General features: G+C 31.5%; 8 protein-coding genes across 8 annotated transcripts; 3 read left to right on the top strand and 5 right to left on the bottom strand.

The window, feature by feature from the left end:
* Positions 1-631: 631 nt before the first annotated feature.
* On the bottom strand, positions 632-5,258 carry cubi_02759 (patched family protein; the record flags this gene model as incomplete). Its single annotated transcript, XM_029019770.1, has 4 exons — positions 632-849; positions 922-1,159; positions 1,217-4,800; positions 4,880-5,258. The coding sequence occupies 4 exons, from the start codon at positions 5,256-5,258 to the stop codon at positions 632-634; spliced, it is 4,419 nt and encodes a 1,472-aa protein (XP_028875177.1).
* Positions 5,259-5,836: 578 nt separating this feature from the next.
* Positions 5,837-7,132, bottom strand: cubi_02758 (queunine tRNA-ribosyltransferase; the record flags this gene model as incomplete). Its single annotated transcript, XM_029019769.1, has 1 exon — positions 5,837-7,132. The coding sequence occupies one exon, from the start codon at positions 7,130-7,132 to the stop codon at positions 5,837-5,839; it is 1,296 nt and encodes a 431-aa protein (XP_028875176.1).
* A 202-nt stretch (positions 7,133-7,334) lies between these two features.
* cubi_02757 (DNA repair related protein) lies at positions 7,335-9,863 on the top strand (the record flags this gene model as incomplete). The annotated part of the gene is made up of 1 exon (XM_029019768.1): positions 7,335-9,863. One exon carries the CDS (start codon positions 7,335-7,337, stop codon positions 9,861-9,863), a length of 2,529 nt encoding a protein of 842 aa, XP_028875175.1.
* Positions 9,864-10,363: 500 nt separating this feature from the next.
* Positions 10,364-11,311, bottom strand: cubi_02756 (protein phosphatase calcineurin like phosphoesterase; the record flags this gene model as incomplete). Its single annotated transcript, XM_029019767.1, has 1 exon — positions 10,364-11,311. The coding sequence occupies one exon, from the start codon at positions 11,309-11,311 to the stop codon at positions 10,364-10,366; it is 948 nt and encodes a 315-aa protein (XP_028875174.1).
* An 831-nt stretch (positions 11,312-12,142) lies between these two features.
* On the bottom strand, positions 12,143-12,976 carry cubi_02755 (uncharacterized protein; the record flags this gene model as incomplete). Its single annotated transcript, XM_029019766.1, has 1 exon — positions 12,143-12,976. One exon carries the CDS (start codon positions 12,974-12,976, stop codon positions 12,143-12,145), a length of 834 nt encoding a protein of 277 aa, XP_028875173.1.
* Positions 12,977-13,815: 839 nt separating this feature from the next.
* Positions 13,816-14,133, bottom strand: cubi_02754 (uncharacterized protein; the record flags this gene model as incomplete). Its single annotated transcript, XM_029019765.1, has 1 exon — positions 13,816-14,133. One exon carries the CDS (start codon positions 14,131-14,133, stop codon positions 13,816-13,818), a length of 318 nt encoding a protein of 105 aa, XP_028875172.1.
* A 1,183-nt stretch (positions 14,134-15,316) lies between these two features.
* On the top strand, positions 15,317-16,792 carry cubi_02753 (uncharacterized protein; the record flags this gene model as incomplete). Its single annotated transcript, XM_029019764.1, has 1 exon — positions 15,317-16,792. One exon carries the CDS (start codon positions 15,317-15,319, stop codon positions 16,790-16,792), a length of 1,476 nt encoding a protein of 491 aa, XP_028875171.1.
* A 402-nt stretch (positions 16,793-17,194) lies between these two features.
* cubi_02752 (uncharacterized protein) lies at positions 17,195-21,532 on the top strand (the record flags this gene model as incomplete). Its single annotated transcript, XM_029019763.1, has 1 exon — positions 17,195-21,532. One exon carries the CDS (start codon positions 17,195-17,197, stop codon positions 21,530-21,532), a length of 4,338 nt encoding a protein of 1,445 aa, XP_028875170.1.
* Between the last annotated feature and the right edge of the window lie 337 nt (positions 21,533-21,869).

Raw genomic sequence — 21,869 nt, 5'->3', positions numbered from 1 at the left:
CTTAAAAATTCTTTGCTTTACAAATATGAATATTATTAGATTCATTTTCTCTTTAATATATTTGTATTATTCCATTTATTTCAAACCCTTCTTCATTATACTAGCTTTGCTACTATCTTTATCAGTGTGAATTTTTTTAATCATTATAATTTGCTTAGGAATATAATTAATATTTATTATATATTAACCACATGAATGCTTTACAGAATGAACTTTCCATAGTATTAATTATTTCAGCTGTAAAATTTCACCTTACTATTACATGAGATTTAATATTCCAAGTTAAATTTTGGATGTTAACATATTTATTTGAATAATTTACAAATATTCATATGAAATTATATGTGTATTAATAATTGAATGGTAAAAGAAGTAGATTAGTAATGAATATAACCAGAATGTTAGTTTTACTCTTAAAAATAATAGATGTCCGTGTATATATATGTTTTAATGCATATTATATGTTGAGTAAAAAAATTAAGTAGTAATTAATCTTTAATTCTTATATATTTTTTTTATAAATTTTGAAAGAATTGGAATTATTATTCAATTTTATTCTCTGTGAATAATAAAATATAAGAATTAAAACCTCCCAAACTGTTTGATATCGGAAACTATAATTATTAATAAATTACTTATGTTGAGCTTTAGTATATTTGATAACATCCATTGGACCAAAAACTGTAAGAATAACTGGAAGAATGATAGCACCATAACAAATTCCAATGCAAACAACCAAAGTCATCATCTTGTAGAATGTCTGAAGTACATATGAATCTGAGAATGCCAATACAGTTACTGCAAATTGAGTTGACATTGCCCCATGAAAAATTGGAATCCCCATTAATCCTTAAATTACCAAAGAACAATCCAGAAATATTTTAATTAATTGAACAATTTAATTAATTTGACTAAACTTACCCAAAGTTTCAATAACTCTTGTATTCCTATCTTTACCCGAACAATGTGCAAAACAATGGCATATATGGGTGGAATAATCTACAGAAATACCAATAGACATAATCAAATTAACCATTGTAAGCATATTTAGTTGAAGTCCCCATTGAGCCATCATCCCAATTATACATACATCTACCATACATAGAATAATAATAACAATGATGACTGAAGATATACTTGGCATTAATATTAAGGAAGCCTGAAAAATTAAAAGGTAAAAAATAAAATTATAATAATTTATTAAGAGAAAACTTACAAGTAAAACTGCAATTAAAGCACATCCCATATTGTACAGTGTTTGAGGAAGTATTGATACATCACTTTCATAAAATATAAACAATGGACTGTAAGCGATTGGTTCTTTAACTCCTGGTACAGAATCCATAATCTTTCTTATATCGGTCATATACTTTCCTCGAATAGACGTATCTGGAAGATAAATTGGAATCAAGACAGATCTCCAAGCCTCGAGTTCTCCAGTATTTTGATTAAAAACAAAATCATCTTCAAAGTGCCGATTATATGGGGAGCTAATAAATGCTTTAAGCATCTTTGAGTATTCAACAGAATTCTTTGGAAGTCCTTTAACTAATAAAGAATCATAAAAAGCGACCATACCATCAAGTTTAATCTCAGTAAACCATGAATCATGAATCTTTGTTTGTAACTCTTTATAATCGTGAATAAATGAGTCATCCCACCAATTATTATTATTTTTATCTCCTAACTTTTGTGAAGCTTGAAACATCATATATGTTACATCTCCGTACTTATTAAATAATTGTTCATGGTTAACATAAAACTTGTAAACTTGGGAGCTTGGGGGAGCTAAAACCTTTAAATCAAGCCCCATTTTAAGTTTTATAGACGAATAAATTGAAATAGCTAGGAAAATGGATGCTAGAATAAATATAATCACTCTTGTTGAAGTCATTGTAAGAAAAGTTGCATAATATTTAATTACAAATCTTCGACTCTTTCTACCAATATTTTGTTTTGTTTCCATAGGAAAAATAGTTAGTTCAGACTCTGATGAACCTGTTGTGGAATCCGATGAAGAACTTGATGGTGTAAAATGAGAATTAGTTGGTTGAAGATTGTTTTCTGAGATATAAGACCCTTCTGAATTTGGAGAACTTAACAACAAACTTTCAGTTTGGCTTTTTGGAACCATTCCTCTATCCCTTTTAAGTTGTTCTGCAGTATAGTCAGAAACTTCAATATTCTCAGTAAGTTGAATTGAACTATGAGCATTTGACCTTCCTCTCTTATAATGAAGCAATCTTGTATCCAGAATATCTGCAAAATTTGGAATTACCTTCATTTCTTGTGACTTATTTTCACTTTTAGCTTTATTGTGTTCATTTTTCTTTTTATTAAACTTTGAATTGTTTTTTTCAGATTTAGAAAGATTGACTATTTTATCCTTTAATTTATCTATCTGATTCAGTGAATTCAAATTATTGGGAAAAATCTTTTCATCATTTTCCAAACATTTTTCAGAGCCATAATTTGAATATTCTTGTCTCTGGGTTTCAAAAATATTTTCTTTTGATTGTATTGATGATGTTTTGTTACTAAAAAGAGTACTTGGAGGCCCAGAATTGTTCAAGTAGGTAGTATTTCGAGTATGATCTTCGCTTCCAGAAGCTTTATTTTTATATAGCATTTTAATTTTATCGTTTTTATCAATTACCTCTTCCTCATCTATTGGACTATTGATTGATGCATCCTCAAAGTTACTTGAAATTTTTGAAATCTCAATTTCATTAGAATCGCCATTTTTAACAGAATTGTTTTCAATCAAAATTAACTCTTGTGTATCAACTTTTGAATTGGGATGTTTATACTGAGAAACCAGAAATCCAATTAAAGCTACAGTGGAGAACTTCTCAACAGGCACCACCATATCAGGAACTAGTGGATCTGGATATTTATGATTTGTGAAAAATTCCCTTCCAAAAATTTTGATCATTTTTTTTTCTTCAAGTCTTGCATCAATGCAAAGCACTCCCAATAATATGGTCAAGCAGGTTATATAGCCAAATAATAATCCAACAAAAGTTAGAATACAGAAATTTTTGATTGCTAAGTATCCAGCTGATGTTCCAATTGCAAATGATAATAAATTAGTCAAAGTTGTAAGAGAAATTGATAGTCCACAGTCTCTGACAGCAGAAACAATTCTATCTTCAGCATTCTTTAATGGATAAGTCATGTTAAATGAGTTAATTACGACAAAAGAATCGTCCATTCCAACTCCAAGTACTAGAAATGGAGCTGCTGAGGCTGTTGATGTATGTTCTAGACCTGCCAAATAACACAATCCAGCTCCCCCAATAAATGCCAATAAAGCTGCAATAGCACCACATACTCCACTGGTTGCTCTTGAAGTATATATATTACTACCATAACCAACAGTCCAGCCATAAATCAGTAATATGACAACAAGAGAACCAATAATTGCGTAATCTTTTAGAGTATGAATATATGTTTGCTCGGTAAGTTCATCGCTCAGAGCTCTCCTTGCGTTGAAAAATAACGAAAGTGGAGCATTTGATGACTCTCCTTTAAATAAGTACTTGGTTGCTCCTTTACTTATTCTTTTTATATTTGGAATTGATGATGATTGCCAATTTCCTGTCTTATTTTTAATGTGGACTTTTTCAGTATTCGTAATATAAATATCATCTAAGCCATCATAAATAAAATCATCATTAGAGATGTACTCAGTACCATTTTTTTTGTTATTATTCTTCTCAGATGTGTATGTTCCTGAACCAATATCTAAGTCACTGGCAAATGCCAAGAAATTGGATCCATCCCTCAAATCGTCTCCATAATCACCTTTTTGTAATCTTCTCTGCACCTTCTCACAATATTTCATAAATTGTTCTTCCCATCTGAACGAAAATTTCTTCATTTTATCCTGATCTGAAAGCTGATATTCTAGAATTGCTGCTCTGGAGGCCTTAACATAATCTGTTTTATTCTCATATTCCATTCCTGTTGGTGAAAGCCACATATCAGTTCTAAAAGATTGATAAGTTAGTGTGTTAATTACGTAAGGAGCAGGGATTGGTTTTCCAAAGTCCTTTGTATCTTTGTACATCCACAAAATCCCAGATGGACGTCTACATGAGCCACCTTGAACTCTTGCGCAAACATGACTGAAATTAAATTTATACTTTTTCACAATTTTTCCTGATGAATCCTTTTCTTCAACAATTTGTGGTGCAATATAGTCATTTTTTGTAAACATTTCTATATCCAAATAGTGCTTCTCCTTTTCCTTTGGTTTAAGATTACCTTTAGAATCATAACGAGTACTATTCCGGTTAGTTTGATTGCTACTTCCGAATTTGTTCTTGTTAAAGTTCCTTTTTGCTCCAAAACCAAACTTTTGTCCAGGAATCAACTTCCTCTTTATTAATTCATACTCCTCAATACTATTCATTTTTATGATTGGATCTTCTAGAATACTCCTTAAATGCCCTCCTTCTTCCGAGGATGTACTATTCAAATGATTTTCGCCAGTGGCTCTATTTTTTGATGATGTACTATTTCTCAATTCGTTATATGCTTCCAACAGTTCCTTGGCTTCGCCTTCATTCAATGTAAAGGTTAAATTCATTAAACCCTCATGAAAACTTTTCATAATATGCAAATTCTCATTTGTAATAACTGAACCATCTGTCATAGACTTGAAAATCACTATTTCATGCCTCGTTCTTGCCCCTGGAAATGCTGAATTATAAAATTTTTCATCATTTTTTGCTTTGCTGTTCGGTAGAGCAAACTGTCTTTCAGAATCCTCAACTGGATGTCTAAAAAAATGGCCTAAAAAAACAGTTATTTGTCCCAAAAAAATGACCGAGCTTTTTTTTTTAGATTCTGATTATCAATTATTTAAACTTACCTATGCCCAAAAAAAGACAAATTAATGTCACTACAACGATTACTGCCACCGAATGTCTGAATACAAACCTGGAATACACCATAAAAAACCTTTCAAAGCAATTCAAAGTTATCATTTTCCACCTTCCATGAAATATTACATCCACACACTTTTGGAGAAACCTAGCTGGCATTTTTATTTTTTCTATTGTTGATTTTATTGTTGGAAAACTGCTTTCTGAACTCTTTATCATCTTTACTTGTCTATTTTCATCATCTTTAGTTGCAAAATTTATGTTTTCTCTTGCCAAGCTAGTCAAATCTGACTCTGAATGGACGAATACCCCAACATCTTCACCATCTTTATTATCTGTTTTACTTGTTACATTTGATTCACTCATTTGAGAAACCTTTTCTTCTTCAAAAGATTTTTTCACTTAAAATATTTTTTTTCCTGTTATTTCATGTGGAAATTTATTTAACCTATCAGTGATTTCTCTTAGTTGTTATATAGCCAGATTATTTATTTCCTCTATTCCTAAATAATCCACGTCAAGAAAGACCTTTAATATTTTATAGCTTAATAACTATTTTTATCTTTCATAACAGAAAAAATTTGCTATTTTTATTTTAACTAGTTTTTTTGTCAAATTTTCTTACATGCAACTTTTTTAAATTTATCGTTTTTTTTTATCCACATGCAACTTATTTAAAATAAGGTAATTTGCATGCGCAGTTATGCATGCAATCATTTTTCTAATAGTTACATGTAAACACCGGTATTAGAAATAGAAAAAATATTATTTCATGTGAAAAAAATGATTTGGTATAATATTAAAAAAAAAAGGAGATAAATAGGGATTCATTTAATAAAAACCTAAAAAATTTCATATAATTTATAATGTATGTTAAATATTAATTAAAAAGTTAATATTTTTAAAAGAAAATGTATTATTAGTATTCAGTTTTCTTTTTAAGTTTATATATGAATGCCAATGTATTTAAAAGCATCAATAACCCATTTTGGAATACCTTCCTTTATTTCAGAATCTGTTAGATGATCTAATTCAGTAGATGAATAATAATTTTTTACAAATGATTTGCAATATTCTTCAAAATTTTGGTTTCTAATTGCGTTTCTCATGTCGTTACAGAACTCCATCATGAAAGATATATTGTGAATTGTCATAAGTTGACATGCCAGTGAGTCTTTTAGTACAATTCTGTACAAAGCGGCCCTGGAGTAATGTTTACAACAGTAACATTTACATCTGGAATCAATTGGCCTAATATCATCTTTGTACTTACTTAATTTTAGTTTTAATAGCCCATTATGAACCATAGCTGTTCCAAATCTTGCAGTTCTACAAGGGTATACGCAATCAAACATGTCAGCTCCTAGAGCTACACAAACCAAAATATCGATAGGATATCCAACTCCCATCACATATCTTGGCTTGTTTTCAGGAAGGCCAACTCCAGATCTTGTGCATAACTCGATAATTTGCCAAAAGCTGTCTTTGCTTTCGCCCCCTGAAAGACCTCCAATTGCGTATCCTGGAGTATCTCTCTTTTTAAGACTTTCTAGAGATCTCTCTCTCAGATCTTTAAAGATTCCTCCTTGGACAATTGCAAATAAGTTTTGTTTATCTGGCTTTTTGTGAGCCTTAATACAACGATCCAGCCATCGCGTTGTTCTATCCACTGCTTCGTCAAATCTTTGATAGTCAGTTGATTTAGCAGTAATTACATCATCTAACTGCATGATTATGTCTGCTCCTATTGCATTCTGAACTTCGATCGATTTTTCCGGTGTAAATAGTAAATTTGCATTCGTGTATGGGTGTCTAAATTCAACTCCTTCTTCTGTAATATCTGCAAATTTTAATAAAGATACCATCTGGAATCCTCCACTATCTGTCAAAATGTTCCTATTCCATCTCATAAAGTTGTGCAAACCTCCCAACTTGTCAATAATCTCATCTCCCGGCCTGCTTCCTAAATGATAAGCATTCCCCAATAAAATAGGTACATTTAACTCTTCAACTTGGGAAGAAGAAAGCCCTTTAATAGACCCATGAGTAGCAACTGGCATAAAAATTGGAGTATCTACTCTTCCATGAGGAAGGTTTAATACTCCATATCTCGCTCTTCCGCAGCTATAAGGTACATAAAAAGATAAAGCTTTCCCTGTTTCAATGGGAAGTAAAGGAGGGAGAGATTTTGAGTCCTGATTATAAGACTCACTATTCTCTCCACCAATTTTGTCTTTCATAAAGTTATTCCAAATCAAGCCTAGATTGTTTTACCTTTTTTATTTGCAATTTTTCTTCTTTTCGATTTCATTTTTAGTTTTCGCCTAAACAATTTTGGCGCCAGGTTATTTTCTGATTGTAGGCACGGCTTACTTGTACATAATTATAAGTGAGAGACTATTCACATTCAAAATAAGGATAAGAACACTCATTAAATGAAAGATGGTTCGGTTTTTTATAGAGGAATTGGAAGTGTTCTTTCCATATGAGAATGTTTACCCTGAACAACTTGAATACATGAAATACTTAAAGCAGATTCTTGATGCTCATAGTCATGGTGTTCTCGAAATGCCTACAGGTACCGGTAAAACAGTTACCTTGTTATCTTTTATTACATCTTATCAACTGGTTCATCCCAATATGGGTAAGTTGATTTACTGTACTCGTACTGTACCAGAAATGGAAAAGGCTCTTCAAGAACTCAAAATAGTTATTGAATATTGTAAAAAGGAAATAGAGAATGATAAGATTAAGTCAGAAGTTGCACTAAGGGGTGAAAATGAGTCTTCTTCTCCGTTAAATTCTGGGCATCCTTTTAATGCAGCTTCCATATTAGGAATTGGAATGACAGCCAGAAGAAACATGTGCATCAACCCTAGAGTAGCTGTGCATGCTGACAGAGACAAGATTGATTCCATGTGTAGATCAATGACGGCTCCTTGGGTAAGAGCAAAATATCAGATGGAAGCAAGAGAGAGGAATTCTATGAATGAGGGAGAAACTGATTCTTCAAAAATGACGGAAATTGCTGATATTGAAGAAATGTTAGACTCTGGATGTACAACTTTGTGCCCATACTATGAGGCTTATGAAAGGGTATGGAATAGTGATCTTGTACCTACAGGGGTTTATACTATTGACGAGTTTAAAGATTTTAGTAAGAATTGGGAACATCCAATATTAGGAAAGAAAATCCAATTCTGCCCATATTATGCTTCTAAAAGACTTATACAGACTGCTAAAATTGTCGTACTTAATTACCAATATATTCTAGATCCAAAAGTTGCTCAGGCTTCGTTATTGGGAGGTGGAACGGTATCTCAAGGATTTAGCCACGGTGCGAATCCAAATGGACTTAACCTTGGCTCCAAGTTAGCAGCTTCTCTTTTTCCTGAACAAGAGGGAGCTAAAGAACCAAGTGTTGTTGTCTTTGACGAAGCACATAATATAGATAATGTTTGTATTGAAGCTTTATCTGTTAATATGAATAGACAAATCTTAAATGGTGCAGCACGTAATTTAAGAACTCTCAAATCAGAAATTGAAAATCTATCTTCCTTAGATGAACAGAGACTACAAGATGAATATACTAGATTAATACAAGGTCTTAGAAACTCTGGACAGATTCAGGATGAAGCTGTTTTACAGGACCTTGAAAGGTTTCCAGTGCTTCCTGATGAAATGGAAAAAATTAGGAAAGGTCTAATTCCCGGATCAATTAGAAGAGCTGAGCATTTTATCACAATTATGAAAAAGCTTATTCTATATTTGCAAGAATATATTCGAGTTTACTCAACCAGAATTGAAGGTCCTCTTACCTTTGTTAAGCATATTGAAGCCTCTTGTTATATTCAATCTGGGCTCCTTAAGTTCTGTGATGAGAGACTTAGATCTTTATTGAACACTTTAAGAATAGTAGAAAGCGACCAATACTCTTCCCTTGAATTAGTTTGTACATTCTTCACTATTTTAGGAAGCTATTCAAAGGGATTTATTGTTATTGTTGATCCTTATCCCGAGGTCTCTGGACTTTATGACCCGGTAATACAATTGAGTTGTTTAGATTCATCTATTGCTATGAGGCCAATTCTGAAGCGTTACCAAAGTATTGTATTAACATCAGGAACTCTTTCTCCATTGGATCTTTATCCGAAATTACTAGGATTTATTCCCGTTATTAGCCAAAGTCTGACGATGACTTTGGATAGGACATGTATTTGTCCTTTAATTGTTACAAGAGGATCTGACCAAACACCTCTTTCATCCAAATTCGAGTCTAGAGGTGACGTCTCAATTCAACAGAATTATGGTAAACTTATCTTGGAAATCACAAAAAAAGTCCCTGATGGGGTAGTTTGTTTTTTTTCATCTTACTTATATATGGAGCAGATGCTTTCACAATGGTACGAGTCAGGAATTTTGGCACAAATTATGGAACATAAATTAGTGTTTGTAGAAACTAAGGATATTGTGTCCACAACTTTAGCTCTACATCACTATAGGAAGGCATGCGATATCGGGAGAGGAGGTATATTCTTTTCTATTGCTCGAGGAAAAGTTGCAGAAGGAATTGATTTTGATAGACATTATGGAAGATGTGTCGTAATGGTCGGTATTCCTTACCAGTACACACTATCAAAGATTCTTCAATCAAGACTTAGTTTTCTTAAGGAGAATTACGGGATCCAGGAAAACGAATTTCTTACTTTTGATGCAATGAGACAAGCATCTCAGTGCGTTGGTCGTGTTATTAGATCAAAAGCAGACTATGGTTTGATGATTTTTGCCGATTTAAGGTACAATAAAAAGGACAAAAGAGAGAAGATTCCTCCATGGATTTTGAAACATCTCAAGCCTGAATATTCGACTTTATCTACTGACATGGCAGTTTCTATTTCTTCAAATTTCTTAAAACTAATGTCACAACCTTATACTATTAGTAAGTCAATTATTAAGCCAAATTCTGAGTAGCTTTTCTTTAGCTATCTAAACTTGTTTTTATTTAAATATGTATAAATTTTATTTTTTAGAATACTGTTTAATACCCTCCACTTTATACCATTATTATTACATTGCATAGGCTACATGAAAATATGTTTTAACTAATTACGTGTCCATGTTTTTTGTAAATAAACAATAACAACATTGCATGCATTGCATGCACACAAAAATATGCCACGTAATTGGGCAAATTTAATTTGCATGAGTTAGTGGAAATAATTCCGCATACCGGTGTACAGAGAATGTTAGAGAATAAGTTTAGAGAAAAATTATTGTTTTGATCAATTAAAAAAAAATTAGTTATAATTTCAATAGAATATAAATCTATCTGATACTGATTTATCTGTTAATAATAGATAATAAGAAATGATTAGGATTGTTTGGAATTCAATCCACATATAATAAATAAATAGAAGCGAATTATCCAAAAGAAAAATAGTAATTGAAATAAAAAAAGTCAACAAGTTTGATTAAACAAAATAATCCGGAACTGGAAGCTGATTTTCCTGCCTCGGAAGTACTTTCTCAGGTGCGTGGTCAAATTGGAGAAATGTAAAGTTTCCCAAATCATCGATTCTTAAAATAGCAGCTTGGTTCTCGCACCTGTAACAATAATTAGGAGCAGAGAATACGGTTACAACATTCTTATTATGGGACCATTGATAACCATCCAGAATTAACTGGTGGGCCCTACAAATGAGTTGCAAATTATTTGTATGGTTAAACATTTCACTCACATCCTCTCCAAAAGTATATCCTGCCCCTCTGTGAGAAATTCCCCAGCCATAACGCTCATCAGGGTCTGACCATAAAAGGTCGCACATTGGTCCCTCATGAGGGACCTCCTGAATTCTGTCTAAACTCTTAATGGAGTCTAAACTTGGAAGACTTGGAGACAAACCAGCATGTGGACAGAAGATCTTATTGTCAATCAATGCTGATAATGGAAGATAATCAAAAAGATCAGTAAAATATCTCCATACATTTGGAGTTCCATATTTTCGAAGGCATTCATCATAGAATCCATAAACCTGTGTAATTTGACGGCTTTCGTGGTTACCTCTGATTAAAAAGACTCTATTTCTATACCTAACTTTTAGAGCAACAATGAGAGTTACAGATTCAACTGAATAGTATCCTCTGTCAACATAATCTCCAAGAAACAAAAAATTGGTTTCGGGAGGAACCCCTCCAATCCTAAATATTTCTTTAAGATCAAAGAACTGTCCATGTATATCACCTACAACTGTTAGCGGAAGACCAATTTGCTGTACGTTTTGTTCCTCTTCTAGAATCTCTTTTGCTAATTCACATAGCTGTTTTATCTCGTTTTCCGAAAGGGTTTTGCATTCAAGCAAAGTAGAAATCTCTCTATCCAATTTTGACGAGTCCAGATATGCATCCAAGCCCTTTGGCATCGTTGAAAAAGGTTGTCTTTCTCAGATCCAGGCTTTTTCCAATCTAAACCCTACCTAACCCTATTGCCTTATATTACTCTATTGCAAAGAAATGATTTTCGTTTGCTACTTGCTCGGCATCCAACCTTCCCTGCCTTTCTTTACTGAGAACTCTTTTTTAATAATAATCCTTTATTCCATTTCATAGAATAAAAGCCTTAATCAACTTTGCACTTTGTGTTCCCCGTCCTTGTTCCCGGATCCCACATATTTCTGCATTTTTTGGCGCCATTTAATATTATACATAAATGTATAATAAATAATAATAGTAATAGTAATAGTAATAGTAATATTGATATAATATAATATTATTTTATTTTATACATAATGTTCTGCTCATTGTTAATTTTATTGAGTATAGTAGGCATATAGTGTATATACTCAAACGAATATATATATATTATATATATATATTATTATTATTATTATTATTATTATTATTGTTATTGTTATACCAATTAATAATAAATACAATTTTACATTTATTTATTTATCTGTTAATAGGGTGTTATTAAATAATATTTAAGAATAATTAGAGAAAATTTTTGTTTGAAATTAATAATTGTTATTATAATTAAGTAGGGGGTAAATATAAAAAAAAAACTTATCTAATTATTATTACCTTTTTGTTTTCCAATTAATTACAATTAGTATTGTTCTTTTGAAATAGGTATGTGAATTAATTTATATAACGTAACCACAAACTTTATATTGGGTTATTTAATTGTTAACGAGAGTATTTTTGTGTGTAAGTAATGTATTCTTATAGATAAACTATGTCTGTTCGAGGAATTAATCTAGATTTGTTATATTATTGGCCGCTTGTAACCTATCTAGTTCTCTAGCCATTGAGTGTAGTGAGGAGGACGCAGGAACAGTGCAAGGACTCCATAAACTACTGTGATATAAATTGCTGTCTGAAATGTACAAAATACTGTTTTTGAAAGGTCTTGATTCTCCTCTAGAAACACTCTTGGCTTTTGGTTCCAAATACAGTGAAGGACTACTAGTACAAGGAACGAACTTTCCAACTGGGTCAGTATTTGTAACAGTTCCGAAATAGTTGGTGAGAGAAATATTCGACTCTAATATATGAGCAAAGTGTACAGCAGAACAATTCGATAATGATTTCTGGTTCTTTTTAATAATATCCTCAATATTATCAAATAGTGGAGAGATAAAACTGATAAATTCACTAATAGTAATTATGATATTTTGACTATCAATTTTTAATTCTTCAACTCCTTCTTTAATCTTCAAATGGTAAATGTAATTGTTTTTGTAGGTTTCTATTGAGTTGCAGATTCTTTGAGTTTTCCCCTTATATTTATCAAATATCTTTGTATCTACATTTAAGTTATTATCTTGACAAAAGGAATTATGTTGTTTCTTTGCCCATTCCTCAACTGATTTTAGTGTTATTGACCCTTTATTATCTGGATCAAATAACGAATAAAGCTTATAGCACATAAAGAGAGTATATGGGCTTGATTTTTCTGGCAATTCAAAGAAATTTTCCATGTCATTTAAATCATCTGAATATATTTTCGCCAAATTACTGATTTTTGTATTCCTCTTTGCCATAAAATCCTTCACTTTGCAAACAAACCATTTTTCCTGACTCATTGTTCCAATTTTTCTAAAATTCTGTTTTTATAATTTTGTAAAAACAACCAGATGGTACTCTAATATGTCTTAATCTTAACTTAGGATTTTTTTTTTTTTTTTCCACACAAATACTTTTATTATTACATGTAAATCCAGATTCGGTACTTTGGCGCCAATGCAAATTGCAATAATATTATTTTATAAATGTTTGAGTGATAATATTAGGGAATATTTCTCTAATAAAAGAATTAAGCAAAATTAAATTATAATAAATTATAGATAGTAAATATTAATTTCTTTATATAATTAATGGGGGAAAACTCTATCCTTAAATTATTTACAGATTTCTTGCAAAGTTAATAATATATCTAAATCTATAAATGCATCATGGGAAATTTAATCAATTTACTACTATATAAATTATTTATATTGTAAGTAGCATTAAAGAGCTTGCTAATTCCAGATTAATCATGATAGATGGGGAAGATTATTTTATTGATGGAGGAATATGTATCTAATATATTAGTATTAAATGATAAAAAGATCAAATGCAAAAGATTTAAATCTTCTCTATAAGTTATGTATTACAGATAGCAAATTGTAATGTGAGAAAGTGGAAGAAGAAATAGAGAGATTTCAAAGTAAGATCACAATTTGTTAGAAAATTTGGAACAGAGGAGTAATGAACTAGCATAAAGAGATAAGTAACAACACAATATATTGCTCTTATTAGTATTCTAAGAAGGAAGTTTCTCCAAATGAGGGTTTTTAGAATTTTTACCTCTTTATTAATAGAAAAGTGTTAAAAGTCTTATAGAAGAATAAAACAAAGAAATAAATTGATACTCATAATAATTTTATTCTTCATCATCATCCTCCTCCTCCTCCTCATCTTCTTCTTCCTCATCATCATCGTCGTCATCAGCATCTTCATCTCCACCTTGAGTTGGTTCTTGTTCATCTTCTTCCTCGTCATCATCATCATCTTCTTCTTCATCATCATCATCCTCATCATCATCAATATCATCTAACTCCTCTTCTTCTGATGGTAATCCATCAAAGTCGTCTTCCTCTACATCAACTTCTACAGAATTCTTTTTTAAGCTGGTTTCCTCCTCGTTTCCCTCAGAGTCCACCTCAGTCTCTTGTACACGTTTTCTCTTATCCCCTGCCATATCGACTTTTAGAAGAAATTACTTAAAAAAAGAACTTTCTTATTGAATTAATTAAATTATTTTTTCTTAACGATTATATAAGAGAAATCACCTGCTTGTATTATACATATAGACTATACATTTTTATATTACTAGTCACTAGTCCGCCATTGCCATTATTACATATATTCTAACTTATTTTATTATTATTATTATTATTGACATTTACCTTCAAATGCAATTGTTGATTGCACAATTTATTATTTAATTCTCCTTTATTTCAGGTAACCTTAGAGGTGAAAGTATGTGTCCCAAATTTCCCGCCATAAGGCGGGAATGAGCACCTATAATATTTGTTTATTTTGGGAAAGCTCAAAAGGAAAAACTGAAGAAAAAGAGGAAAAAAATCCGAAAAATAGAAGCACCGCACATAATTTGGGGAAATCTAACTAAGACTAGAGAATGCTCAGAATCTGGAGCACGAAATCCATATTAAGAAATATTTTAACTAGTTCATGTTTTTAAGGATGGCGCGCGGGCAATAATCGTCATAGTATTTTATTATAAATAGATCTATTAGTTGGTGCAATATTAGAAAATGCTCAGAGTTTAAAATGATGAGATTTAATCATTTTCCTCTTATTTTGAGAGGATGAGATCTGGAAACATGGTTTTAGAGTGTTTACCTATTATTTAGCTCTATTATAATATATTCTGTGTATTTTTTATTTAGTAGACGTTTTTTTGTATTTCAAACATCTTCCAAACTTCTATAATACAATACCTTTTGTATATGCATCTAAATAGACCTCCAATTTCGTCTTTTTGGTTTCCAAATCCACAACTAATAAAGAACCAACTTTATTCATCCTGCAATTTACATTGTCTCAATTATTATTGTTTTAAAGTGCTATAGTGGGTTATGGCGCCAACTTTGTGAGTAATTATTGCTCACAAAAAATTAATTATTAGTTTTGGCATGAAAAGCACTGAAAAATAGACATAAATTTTAAGTGTGATTTAGGATTTAAGTTTTGTTTGATCAATGAGTTCCTTAGTGAATGTAAGTTTTGCTAGGAAGGGTTGAGCAATGTTTTTAACATGGCTTAAGCCCATCAATACTGAAAAATATTAATAAAAAGGTTTAATATTTTAAATTGAATCGTAGGGATTATCTTCAGAAATTTCTCTTAGTGGTGGGAAAATGAAATACGAATTGGATTTTAGGAATGACCAAGTTATCTATGGGGTTCAAAATGTTCAAAAGGAAAATACTTACACAACTGTAAAAGCAGCGGAAATAAGTCCATTGAGATCTGGACTTATGATTAACGAGGAATCCGAAGGAAAATTGGGTGTTGAAACCAATAATTCTCGTGGAAAGGCCTCTATTGGTCTAAATAATGGCTTTTGCGAGAATTATTACTCGGGACTTCCAATTCAACAGCAGCCACAAGTTTATTATCAAACCAAGAACATTCCCATGGCCAGTGATGCAATAAATACTGGCCAAAATGTCCCTATTGGGGATTATAATATGTCCTCATTACACTCTACTGGGGCAATTTTCCAACAGAGTGAAAATGCAAATTTTGTGGCCAATACGAATCCAGGAATACAAATTAAAAGGCTCAACATTCCTTCCAATAGTGTTAAGTCAGTTTCTACGATTCCGTCTAGCGGAGTAAATGAACTACCTACTAAAGTTGGAGGCTCAGGATATGATTTTAGAGATGGAGGAGTAATAAACGGGACTTATCAGCAGACTTTTCAGACTCAAAACTTAGTCAGAAATATCACAGGAAATTCTTCAAATCAACAAATTTCAAGAATCAAAAATGCCAACTTTCCAGAAAATCTTAATACGAACACCGACTCATCCATGCTTGCCACTAACCCCAGTAATACTAATGGCTATTTCTCTGAAAATAATCTATCAAGCTCCAGAACAAAAGAAGAGTATTTACATTACGAACAATACTCCAACGTTAATACAAATAGCTTAATTTCACAACAAAATTCAAACTTTCAGGCTAATTATCAGTCTAACAATTCATCTAATGCCCCATTCTTTTCAACTAACTGTTCAAATCCAAGCCAAATAAACTCTTTAATAAATCCTCAGTATCTGAATTCAGTCCCTCTTTTGGCTCAAGTTAGGATAGAAAGTATCCAAGATTTACCAAACAACATCCAACACCATTCCATGAGTATTTATAACTCTATCACAAATATGGACTACTCTATTGTTGCTAGTTTTAACAATATTGATGATAAGAACGAAACTTATAGAATTGGTCCGTTCCCAAGTAGTAGTATGATGAACTCAAAACTTACCTGTATAGTACAGGATGATATTTCAATTCCTTTCTCCTGGTCCCAACCGGTTCTGAAACTCAAAATAATTGAGGAAAATGATTTCAAAGCTGATATTATAGGAGTCTGCTCGATCACTATTGATATAAATTCCGTAGGGATCCCTTCTCAAGCTTATCTGATAGATCCTCAAACTAATCAAGTAAGAGGAATTTTGAGATTTGTTGTAAAGTTGGTCCCAAACCAACAAAATCCAAACTATAGGTTTGATCAGATTCATGGCCCAAATTCCATACTAAACAGGAGATACACTAATGATAATTCAATTTTTAATCTATTTAAGGGTTTCTGCTGTGCAGACTAACATCTTAGTTTTCAAATCACTAAATCTAAATAGTATTTGTAATTTAGTCTAAAATTTTTTATTTTATTTAACTATTATTAATATTTTATTTTTTAAAAATTTAATAAAAAATCATTTTTTGCATGTAAACCGGTATTACGCAATTACCGGTGTCAAAATGAAAAGTTGTCAATGTGGGGTTAAAAAAAATATTGCACACGTAATGTTTTAAAAACAAGAGAAATTTAAATTTAAATTAATTAACTAATGATGAAAATTAACAGGCTCCCATAATTAAAGAATAAAATTTCCGAGAAATTTGAATTTTTTAAGCAAAAACCGTAAAACTTAAAAAGAACTTTTCATCATCCTCTCAAATAATTAAGCTAAGTTAGAAAATAATACATACCAGAAGTATATAGAATGAGTCAACATATTTTGAGTGGATGGAACAAATTTTTTAACAGTATTTTACTATATTTGGGGCTGTCTTTAATTGGAGGATGTTTATCTGAAAATTATGAATTTACCAACAAAAAAACTGTAAACTATTCTCCAATAGAGGAATTGATTAATAAAAAGTTTGACAATAGGACTCAAGAGCTAGAGAGCTTGAAGTTTATAATTGGGGAGCCTTGGGAGGGGTTTGAAGTCGCAAAAACACAACTAAACTCTTCTTTAGTTAATGGCAATATAAAAGGTTTTAACTCACTTAGTGGAGAAAATAAAGTTTTTGGCAAGTATAAGAGACTGGAGACAAAGTATCCTTCAGGTTCAAAAAAAAAGCTGATTGCCTTACAAAACTGTAAGACCGGGACTACTGCACTTATCAACTATTCTCCAATGAGGATTAAAACAGAGTTCTCAATATATTTACCCTTTGGATCGAACATTGACCCAATTGATAACCAAGGTTTGACTTATTTAATGGGATTCATATTCTTAAATATGGGTTCTAATTTAGATGATTATTTATTGAACTTTGGTGAATACATTGAGAAACAGAAGGATAATAGTTTGACAAGTGTAACAGTTTCCAGTTTGTATACAAAACTAACAGCAACCGTTTCAGATAAAAAAGCCACTGAAGCATTAAAGAGGTTCACAGATTCAGTTGGATACACCTCTACAAGTACTGATACTGTAACTTCTCATGATAAGCACAATGATGAGTTTTATGTAAAAAATAAACCACTGACGACGAAGAATTTACTCAATTCTTTGTGTAGATTGTATTACATTTACAAGTCATGTTTGAGGGATGAAGAATATAGGATTAGCTATATAAAGACGAGTATGAGAGCTGGCAGTTCAAATAAAAGCAAAGAAAAAGATCGTGATGGTTCAGGATCTTTAGACAACAATGGGGAAGATCCGATTTCAGATTACTTTTCGAACTGTGGTATTTTCTCAACATCTTGGCAAGAACATCTAACCTTCTTATCATCAAGTATGTGCTCAGTTCAAAACAGTATAGCAGAGGAAAGCCTTTCTAACAATTTAAAAGATTGGCTATATAACCTTAAACTATTAATTAAGGAGCAATATGAAAAGTATTGGTTACCTGAAAATATGAACCTATATATTGACTCAGCAGTAGATTATAGATTATTTGAGAAATCACTAGCAAACGAAATGGTTGTTTTCGGTTCGGAGTGTGATAATAAAGGGAAGTTATTTATTGAGAAGAATTGGATAACTCAGGAAGCTGAGAGGAAGAATAACCAGGAGAATATGATAGAAAAGGTTGAAAATTCTGAATTTAATGAAATCGTGGATTCTGATACTGAACAGCTAAAAGAGTCAATAAAAATATTTAATGTGGTCCCTCTTTCTTACAAAACAAGTGTACTTGATATAGATTATAAAATAGAACTGGAAAACATTGTTCATGTGATTTCAATTTCATTGACTAGAGTAATGGATATTATAACAGCTCTATACTTGGACTCAAAGATGGTAAGGAGACTAAGGGATGAACTTGGAATAATACAAGATTTAAAACTAACATGGAGACTACACTACTCATCTCAAAATCTCAGACTCATTTTTAGGTTTTTGTTAAAAAGTATGGAAGTTATGAATGCAAAGAAAGTAATCGAAGATTTCTATTCTTACAGTATTTTCCTTCTCAGACAATTTGAGAGGAAGAGCAAAGACAAAGAATTCAAGTCTGAGTTTAAAGTGAGTAAGGAGATTTTTGAAATTGTGGATGAGATTCAAAGATTAACTGAAATTAATTGGCATCTTCAGTACTTGTATGAGGATCTTCCAACTCAGTTGACTACTCCAATCAACAACTGTGGAACTCCAATACAAGTTTTTCAGCTTAATGGCTCGCTGTCCAATTGGGTTAGGAATGAGATTAGAATATACGACCCTTTACTTTACAAAAATTACCCTCAGCTAATTTTGAGTTCAATCCATAGATCCCATGTGAGACTTCCAAGAGAATGCGAACTAATGGGGTGGAATGAATGCAAAACTTTCAGGTCAGATTTTGATGGAAATATAAGTGAAGCAAAATCTACATATGACACTGGGAGCTTAGTTTTTGTTCTAATGGAGTTCATTATAAAGCATATAGTTGAGTTCAAGGCAAGTGTGATTTTTACAGACCCTTATTTCAGATATAGAACAGATTTTGTTCTTAAGGTGAAGGCTTACAATTATCACGATTATGTGAATTTACAGTTTAGTTCTTATTATCAGAAAAACAGTATGTTCAGAGAACAAGACATAATTGAGTTTACTAATACTAATAATTGGACTTTACCTGACAAAATAGTCAACTTTGAAACTTCTATGACAATTCCAAACTACCAAAAGTATAAAAATTCAATTTCAATGGAGAACAAGCTGCTGTTCCCAAGGGTTTCCTTTAAGAATGATTTGGGTATTACTACTACACTTGAGAACTTTAAACTTTATTCTCCCATAGTTTTTGTAAGATCCATAATCAGAACAGAACTAAGTCCATGTAGAATATTCAATGACGATTTATGCGGTATAGATGACATGCCTAAGAAACAAAAAGGGTTAATCATGGTAAACATACTAGCAAATATTTTCAATCTTTCAATAGAGAAATTCTGGGAAAGTGAGCCTATTCCAGGATATAAAGATATAATTTCTGGACTTTACCAAAGTAGTAATACAAAATACAACAATTGGAGGATCCCAGGATCACTAACAAAACCATTTCATTTTGGGTCTCTGATGCTTGGAATTAATGAAGTGGAATTTAATTTTGTTGGATCTTCTTGTTCTTTAATTGAATACATAAAAAGCTTATTTAAGGAGATGAATTCGCGATTTAAGCCTTTAAATATTGTAGAATTTTATCAGATATTACGTAATTTAATGAAGAATGAAATTAAAAATAGGAAGAATAGAACCCCAATGGACTTTATTCGATACTACCAGGGGTTATTACAATACGAGGACCATTTTGAAGATGAATCTTTCATAACTACTGGTATTTCAATAACTTATGATAACTACTTGACTTTCCACAATTATATTATGAATACCTTCTTCAGTAAAAATTCTGAAAACCCTCGTCAAGAAGGCTTTATAGAGACAGTCGTTTTGGGGGTTAATAATGATGATTTTAACAAAGAGTATACCAAGTTGATTTTAGATTGGGTATATTTCAAAAAATCAGATTCTTATAAACATATTTGCATGTTTCAAGAACCTTATTTTGCATTTTCAATTGATGATGAACCACTTATTATTAGACAAACTTTTACTGATGGTATTCTGACTACTAGTAGTGCTTCTGTCAAGTTTCAGTTACCGTGCAATAAGAACAGTTCTACAGGTTTTAATTCAAATTTCTCTGATATCGACATTTTCTTCAAAGATGAAGGCGAGGACAAATGGGAAACTAACGACAATTTACAACCAAGATGTATCTTCAATGTTGTAGTTTCAAGAGTTTTAGAGAAAATACTTCGAGAATACTACTCTTCAATCGTAAAAAAACTGGTGGTAGAGATGTCCCAAAACCACTCAAACAACGCGAATATACCCCCACATTTGAACTCCAATTTTTCTATAAGAGGAGAAGTCGAAGTATCATTCTACAAGCTAAATAGTATTCCTCAATTTACTCTTTACATATTATCATCCCATTTTGACAGTTTCACACTTTTGTCAATACTTAGGGCATCCATTCAAAAATTCAAGACTGACATAATTGATAACGAGGAAACTTTTACAGAAGAAGTATTCAGCTCAGTTAAGAGCCATTTTATCAAGTATTACTGCTCAAGGGAAAGAATACAAATTAGAAATCTCAGGGCTTCTTTAATGGAAATGTCAAAGTGGAGATATAACTATAATTGGAAACATGAGTCATGCAAAGTTATCCGAACTCTTAAGAAGAAACATATTGTTCAATTTTACTATGACTATTTCTTACTAGATTCTCCATATAGAAGGTCATACATTCTATTACTACAAGCTCCTCCTTTCAACAGATTAATATCAAACCTGAAACGAAAGGATAACTCAGTTGATTCAACATACGTAGTTTTCCAGAATTATATTGTTTCCCTACTTAGAAAACGTGGGAGAATCGATTATTATAATCAGACTAATACCACAAATAATCCTGATTGGAATATAAGCATGCTTTCCTATCCCAATATACTACAAAGTGACATTGGGATTTTAAACTATAAGTATAAAAATACCAAGAGGTATCAACCAAGGTGTTCCAAGTTTGTGCTTAAAGCGACAAATACACAATAGCAAAACTAGCAAACATTTATAAATCAAGATAGACGAATTTCAAATTATTACATCAGCCCATGCATTTGTAAAATATGCTGATCTATGGTGCTGAAATTCAATTTATGTACTCATTTTAACAACTATTACCTCTAATTATTGCTTAAATAAACAACAATCTTAGATATATTTTAATTTAGTATTTTTAACTAATTTCTACATTTTTCACATTAACGTATACACGTCAAATTGTTTTTTATACACTACATACATTACAGCCTAAATCCTATTTTTAATTCACTGCGCGCCATATTTTTGGCGGGCTATTCGACTTATTTACGAGGATCTGTATGAAAAA

This window comes from Cryptosporidium ubiquitum (genome assembly GCF_001865345.1).
Source record: "Cryptosporidium ubiquitum isolate 39726 chromosome Unknown contig_1, whole genome shotgun sequence".
Taxonomy (NCBI): domain Eukaryota; phylum Apicomplexa; class Conoidasida; order Eucoccidiorida; family Cryptosporidiidae; genus Cryptosporidium; species Cryptosporidium ubiquitum.
Note: the sequence above shows the minus strand (reverse complement) of the source record. Positions and strands in the feature narration are given on the sequence as shown.